This window comes from Microtus oregoni, unplaced genomic scaffold (assembly GCF_018167655.1).
Source record: "Microtus oregoni isolate MIOR12 unplaced genomic scaffold, Mior012 000016F_ref0000370, whole genome shotgun sequence".
Classification (NCBI taxonomy): Eukaryota; Metazoa; Chordata; class Mammalia; order Rodentia; family Cricetidae; genus Microtus; species Microtus oregoni.
This window is the reverse complement of record NW_024543075.1, coordinates 4,102,337-4,108,909: the sequence shown is the minus strand read 5'-3', so window position 1 is coordinate 4,108,909 and position 6,573 is coordinate 4,102,337. Positions and strand designations below refer to the sequence as shown.

General features: G+C 47.0%; 1 protein-coding gene across 1 annotated transcript; it reads right to left on the bottom strand.

Annotated features, from left to right (window-relative positions):
* Positions 1-4,650: 4,650 nt before the first annotated feature.
* On the bottom strand, positions 4,651-5,715 carry LOC121458079 (interferon-induced transmembrane protein 2-like). The gene is made up of 2 exons (XM_041667204.1): positions 5,549-5,715; positions 4,651-4,995 (listed from the first exon to the last, which is right to left on the bottom strand). The coding sequence occupies exons 1-2, from the start codon at positions 5,687-5,689 to the stop codon at positions 4,855-4,857; spliced, it is 282 nt and encodes a 93-aa protein (XP_041523138.1). The 5' UTR covers positions 5,690-5,715; the 3' UTR covers positions 4,651-4,854.
* Positions 5,716-6,573: the final 858 nt, after the last annotated feature.

Sequence of the window (6,573 nt, the reverse complement as noted above, 5' to 3'; positions counted from 1 at the left end):
GAATACAATTTCTACATGTATGCCTGCAGGCCAGAAACAGGCACCATACCTCATTACAGATGGTTGTGAGCCACCATGTGGTTGCTGGGAATTGAACTCAGGACCTTTGGAAGAGCAGGCAATGCTCTTAACCACTGAGCCATCTCTCCAGCCCCAAGAGAGAAATTTTAAAACTGGCAAAATCTCTCAGCTATCAAACTGTATCAGAGATCTTTGAGAAGGATAAGATTTTATTTGAGTTACTGATTTTAAAAATGACAGAGAACTTACTTGGTTGGCACCCAAAGCTAGTCTTTTTTGGTTCCTCCATGGTCGCTGAGGGTTGCACTTGGCCTTTGCTGTTTAGCACAGGGCCTGTCAGGCTCCAGAAGACCCTGTGGGCTAAGAAATCTGTAGGAAGACAGGCCTCCCTTGACCTGATCAGCTAGGCTGTCGATTCCAGTGATTCTGTCCATGTCTGTAGATCTTTAGTTTAGATCAAAGGCAATTTTTCCCAATGGTCAGCACCTGGCAGTTGAAACCAACTGCAGATGGACGTTGTTGTGTGTCCATTTGTCTTTTGTCTTCTTTGGAGGAAGCAGAGTGCTGTTGCTAGGAACCAACCTGTCTCATTTGTTATAAGAAGTATTTTTAATAAATAAATATTTAAATATCACATTCCCCAGATCTCTGAGCAGTTGAGGGCTGTTTATTAAGTATAGTTTCAGTATAGAATCTGCCTGGAAGGCTGGGTCTGAGCCTGACTGTACTGGCTCTTAACAGGTAAGACTTATACTCATAAAAAGACAGAAAGAAGAAACCGCTTGCAATAGAAGGTTAATGGCAGAACTGACAATAGTAGAGAACAGCTTAATATATTTTAAATGAGGGTTGGATTAAATATAAGGCATTTTTTAAGAGACTTAATAGTACATACAAGTTTAAAGCATGAGACTTATGATTTTGTAGTCTGAAATGAGATGTAATGAACAATTATTATACACAGAAAGAGTGAACAGGAATTGGGCAACATGGATACTTTGATGGGCCCTATCAAAGGCATGCCACTGCGTAAAACGCATGTAACAGAGTTAACAAGAGGATTTTAGTGAAAATGGGTGACAAGGCAAGGTATACTTAAGTAAAAATGGGAGAACTTGGTCACCTGACCTGGCTCTTAGACAAGATGGCAGTAAGGTCACCCATGTAATAAAGTTAACAATGGGGAACCCGGCAGGTAATACCTGAGTTAAGATGGTGGAATATATTCACCTGACATGGCCCTAGTCAAGATGGTGATAAAGTCACTTGACCCCAGTCAAAATGGCGGCAGCCACATGCTGTATGAAAAAAGTCACAATTTTTGAGCTGTAAGGATTTTAAGCTTAATGAGAGGGACCTAAAGGCGTGATCTGCCCTGTTGCTGAGCTGCCATGCCAGACCACAAGCCACAAGGGGTGGGGGAGGCAAAAGGCTGGACTGGAAAAACTGCACCATGCCACAGCTGGAATTGAAAAAGCCGACTGGAATTTAAAAGCCAGGGAGTTGACATGGGTGGTTGCTATCCACAGCCAGAATCATGAAAACTCGAGAAACAGCAGCGCGAACATCCAGGATTCATGGATGAACATACTTGGGCTGTGAGTGGGGTGTTATGGCCTGGCTGGATCCAGTTGTTCAAAGTGACTGAGAAACCAGAGAGGCTGGGGCTGCTCTGAGTGGCATTTATGACGAGGGAACAAAAAAAGGAAAGAGAAGAAATGGGAAAAAAAGATAAAAAAAAAATTGGGGTATCAGGTCCCCAATTAAATGCACTGCATGGGAAGTATGCCGTGCTAACACATGGACTGACTAACCCCGGGTCAGTCCAAACATGATTCAGGTAAAGGGAAGCAACCATAGCAGATTTGGGGGGGACTCACCAATTGAAGCCGGGAAGCTGATGGTGGGAGTGGAAAAGGAACCCGGTTCAGGATCCTGACCCTGGGAGAGGAGTTTCAGGCAGGAGCGCATATCCGAGTCGCATGGCACCAAGTTTATGATTTTTTAAAAATTGCTGCAAGGTCCCCAGCAGCAGTAGGCAGGCAGCAGGCTCTGGGAGCAGCTAGTCCCAGACAGAGATGGCTGCTGTTTCCCGAGCGGTGGCTGGTCCCAGTGAACAGGTAGTGGGTAGAAGGCACATGGACAGACACATCGTACAGAATAGAATTGGATATTTATTACTTAGAGGAGCGAGAGAGTGGGGGAAGAAGGAGAAGAGAAAGGAGAGAGACAGAGAAGGGAGCAGGGGAGAGGGAAGCTGACGTGCTAAAGGGAACGGTAAGAATCTAGATGGTGAGGAGGGCAGGGGTCGCCAGTAGTGGGCATGGCTTGTCTCTTAAAGAGATGAAATCCATAACAGGTCTGACTTTGCAGGACCGACTGCCACATTCCTGTTCATGGCAGCTCATGCTGTGGAGTGGGCTTCTGGTAACCTTCCTTTTTCCACACACAAGATTTACTATGGGTCAAACCATGTTTGATATACAAACCTGAGATAGCATAGCTTTGCCACATGAAGAAACCTCTAGTAAACAAGTTTCTAAATCATATCTGCTTTTTAAGAGGCCTAGATACTTAGTAACCACGCATCATTTCATTTAACTTGGCAAGAACCTATGGGCACAAATTACCAAGGAGACTGCTGCTGTGATTCCTTTAGGCTTTATAGGAGGCAGGGGGAAAAGGACCCACCAAGAGACAAGAAGGAAACTCAGCTCAGCCCCAGTTTGTTGTAACCGGTGCTAAAGCAGGACTTCTAGAGTCTGGCCCAGGTCATTTTGCTTCAGTCCTATTTAAGCACAGCACAAGTTGGGGGAAAGTATTCAGATAACAGTGAACTCAGCCCCAAGTGCACACTTTAAGACATGCTTACCTTGAGAGTCCTTACAAAGTATGACTGGCTTCTTTTACAATAATGGGTACTGTGGACTCAGAGATTGTGCCCGAGATTTAGGGTTTAGGGAGCTTGACTCAGGTAAACATAACACCTGTGGTGTCAGAATTGCCCTGGCCCTAAGATAACACAGAAGTCACTTAGGCTGTTGAAAAACACAAGTGACCTCACTCAGAGGAGTGGGTTTGTGGGGCTGAAGAGATGACGGATGACCCTGGACTAAGTTCCCAGCACCTATATGTCAGCTCACAACTGTCTGCCTGTAAAACCCAATACCCATATCAAAACACCAACACATATTAAATAAAAATAAATTAATTACCCGGTGGTGGTGGGCCAGGTCTTTAATCCCAGCACTCAGGAGGCAGGGGCAGGCGGATCTCTGTGAGTTTGAGGCCAGCGTGGTCTACAAGTTCTAGTTCTCGGACAGGTTCCAAAGCTACAGTAAAACAATGTCCCCCACCCAAAAAAAGCTACTAGCTTCCCTCCAATAAATCCCCTCCTTGTGCTCTGAGGCTGTTTGCAGGATAAGAATATGTATCTTTTAACTTGGAACACTTTCAATACCAGCCTTGACAAAAAAAGCTCAGCTTTATTTGCCCTGCCTCCTGTGGGTTGCCATGGTTACTCATAGACGCTCAAAAATGGCCTCCAGTTATTAGGGCTGGGTAGCAAGGGCAGATGGAGGGAGGACAGGACACCTTCATGTCTTGTTAATCACACAATGTCAGTTTATAAAACTTAATATGCGCCAGGTGGTAGTGGTGCACTCCTTTAATCCCAGCACTCAGGAGGCAGAGGCAAGCAGATCTCTGTGAGTTCGAGGCCAGCCTGGTCTACAAGAACTAGTTCCAGGACAGGCTCCAGAGCTACAGAGAAACCCTGTCTCGAAAATAAATAAATAAATAAAGCTTAATACGCTTAAGAAATGTAGAATAGTACACAACTTCTTTATTTCTTCCTTAGACCGCTCAATAGTTTAGCCTTTCTCTTCTCTAAACTCTTGTAAGCAACCTTTCTTTTTTTTTTTTCTTTTTTAATTTTGCTTTTCCGAGACAGGGTTTCTCTCTGTAGCTTTGGAGCCTGTCCTGGAGCTTGCTTGTAGACAAGGCCGGCCTGGAACTCACAGAGATCCTACTGCTCTTCAGTAAGCAACCCTCTTAAGAGAAAAAGACACTGCATATACTCCCTGTTACAATTGCCAACTAATTGGTAGCAGACAAGTTTATTTGCCCCTTATGGTTTTACTCAAGGAACGCATCAGGGCGCTGAGAAATCGCCTTTGTAGCCTCGTTTACTGCCTGAAGTTTGTGGTTGAGTGTGTATATAAGCTGTGTGAACAGAGAGCATGGGAGCAGAGAACGAGAGCTGGAAACAAAGACAGCATAACCCTCAGATGGGACGTGTACATCTCTTTTCTTTAGATAGGTAGGACATTCTTTTAAGTCCTCAGTGCTTTAAGGCATTCTGGCTGCAACCCTGGTGCCCTGTGGAGTTCTGGGAGGGATATGCTACTGCCTGCCTGTGCCTGCTAAGTAAAAGAGGACCCTAGGCAGGATGCTGGTCAACTGTTGTCTCCAGCAAGAGGCCAGAAAACTTCCTGGCTGTGAAGGCCCTGCACTCTGCCCCTACAGCTCCTCTTAGACAGGAAGGAAGCCAGGAAAACCCTGAGTAAGTTCAGGACAGGACCGGTCGGGGGACAGAGTTACAGCGCAATTGCCATCCCGCACACTTTATTGATTCCAATGTGAGCAGATGTGTTAGGTTAACAATCCCAGGAGGAGTCCAGTGACAGGTCGGGGCCAGGATAAGCAGCAGCTGGGAAGGGCAGAGGACATTCAGGCATTCCCCGAGGAAACAGCGCAGGGGAGAATTTAATCCACTGACTCTGTATACGAAGAGCACATAATTCATGGAATATCATCCTTCATAGCGATCATCTATTTTTTTTGGGTGGATATAATGATAATTACGATGAACGTGATGATGGAGACGACCACGGCACCAATGTTCAGTCGCTTGGCAGTTGTAGCGTAGGCCTGGGCCCCAATCACATCGCCCGCCATCTTCCTGTCCCTGGACTGGAGGAGACCAGATGATCAGTGTGGACTTGAAGCAAGTCATCTGAGAGCCCTGCGCTCTGCCTCAGTTTCCCCACTGTCCTTCCTGCCCACTGCCATCTCCTCCCTCAGCACAAGGACCCCCTCCCTCTCACACATTCAGACTGCCCCGCAGAGCCCAACACTGTCTGCTTGTCCCAACATGGGGTACTGTTTTCTGTAAGCCCTGCTTGTACACACACTGGTGCCCCAGGCTGCAGGGTGAAGGGGCATTCCAGACGCTAAGCTGTCAGGAGAAGTCCTCGAGAGTGGAGACAGTCTCACCCAGAATCACTAGGCAGCCTTACCCTTTGCCTACCTAGGAGAGTCTCCAAGACACATAAAATTCACCTGCACTATATGCTGTCTACACAGTCTACAGACACAAACATAGCTACATACAGGACACCAAACACCAAGTGTCACGCGTGCACAAACACAAGGCTGTACATATCCCAGGTGTTCTTTGGGCAGGAAGAGCCTCAGTCCCACACACACCTTCTTGCCCCATCACTCCCCCGACAAGGACACTCACCTTCACAGAGAAGACATACGCAAGGAAACCCAGGCAACAGCTGTTCATGAACACTGTGTTAAATGTGGACCAGGTCACATAATCCTTTGGGACATCGCTGCTGCTGATGTTGACCACTGTGGACTTGGAGCTGGAGTCCATGTCTTGTGTTTAAAGGATGCTCTTGTTTCAAGGAAGTTAGAAGTTCCTGTAGATAGTGGAGTTCTGGGTGCTTATATATAACCATTTGCGAACCGAGGTCCGGATGCTGTGGGTGGGCTCAACAGCCTCTTTAAAGTTCTGCTTTCTCAGATATTTCTGCTCCTGTTTTCTGTAAACCAATGAGTTACCTGGAGGTGGGATGTGGAAACAGATTATGGAGTGTTACGCTAGATAGTGTTTTAGAAAGGAAAGGGTCAGAAAAACGAACCTCTTGTATTAGAACTTGAGTCAGGACTTGGCTCTCCACCTCCCTACTTAGAATAAAAGTACTGATGCTTTCTGCAGGCCTGGGAGTCTCCCCAGCCCAGGCCAGCAGCAGCCATTTTCCTAGCCAGGACACTGCAGCCCTCTACTGTGCCTTCCCCAGCGCCCCAAAGCTAGTCTCCCACTTCAGGAGCCTTCTCTGCAGAAATCCATGCCCTTTTACTGGCTGACATGCTTTGGACCAGGGCTGGAGAGAGCTACAGATCGCTGTCATCCTTCTAGTCCAGAGCCAAAGGGCAATATGGTGCCTCTCAGGCCAAGGCTCTGCTCACAGGCTGAAGAGGGGCCACGCGAGAACACTAGAAGTTTATTCCAGGCACATGGCATCCTCCCAGTGCTAGACTAACGTATTTGTGCGATCCCACCATTCCTTCTCATCTTTTATCTTTTTATTAGAAGACTTGGAGTTTGGTGGTGAGCCTGGTGGGTCTGGACCGCACCCAGTGGAGCCTCAGGAGGTGCAATGTGAAGTTGGCCAAGGCCTTCCTGAAATTGCAGTCTTTCTTCTTGCCTCAGCACATCTTCACGGAAAGATGGGGAAATTCGATCAGGGGGAGGTA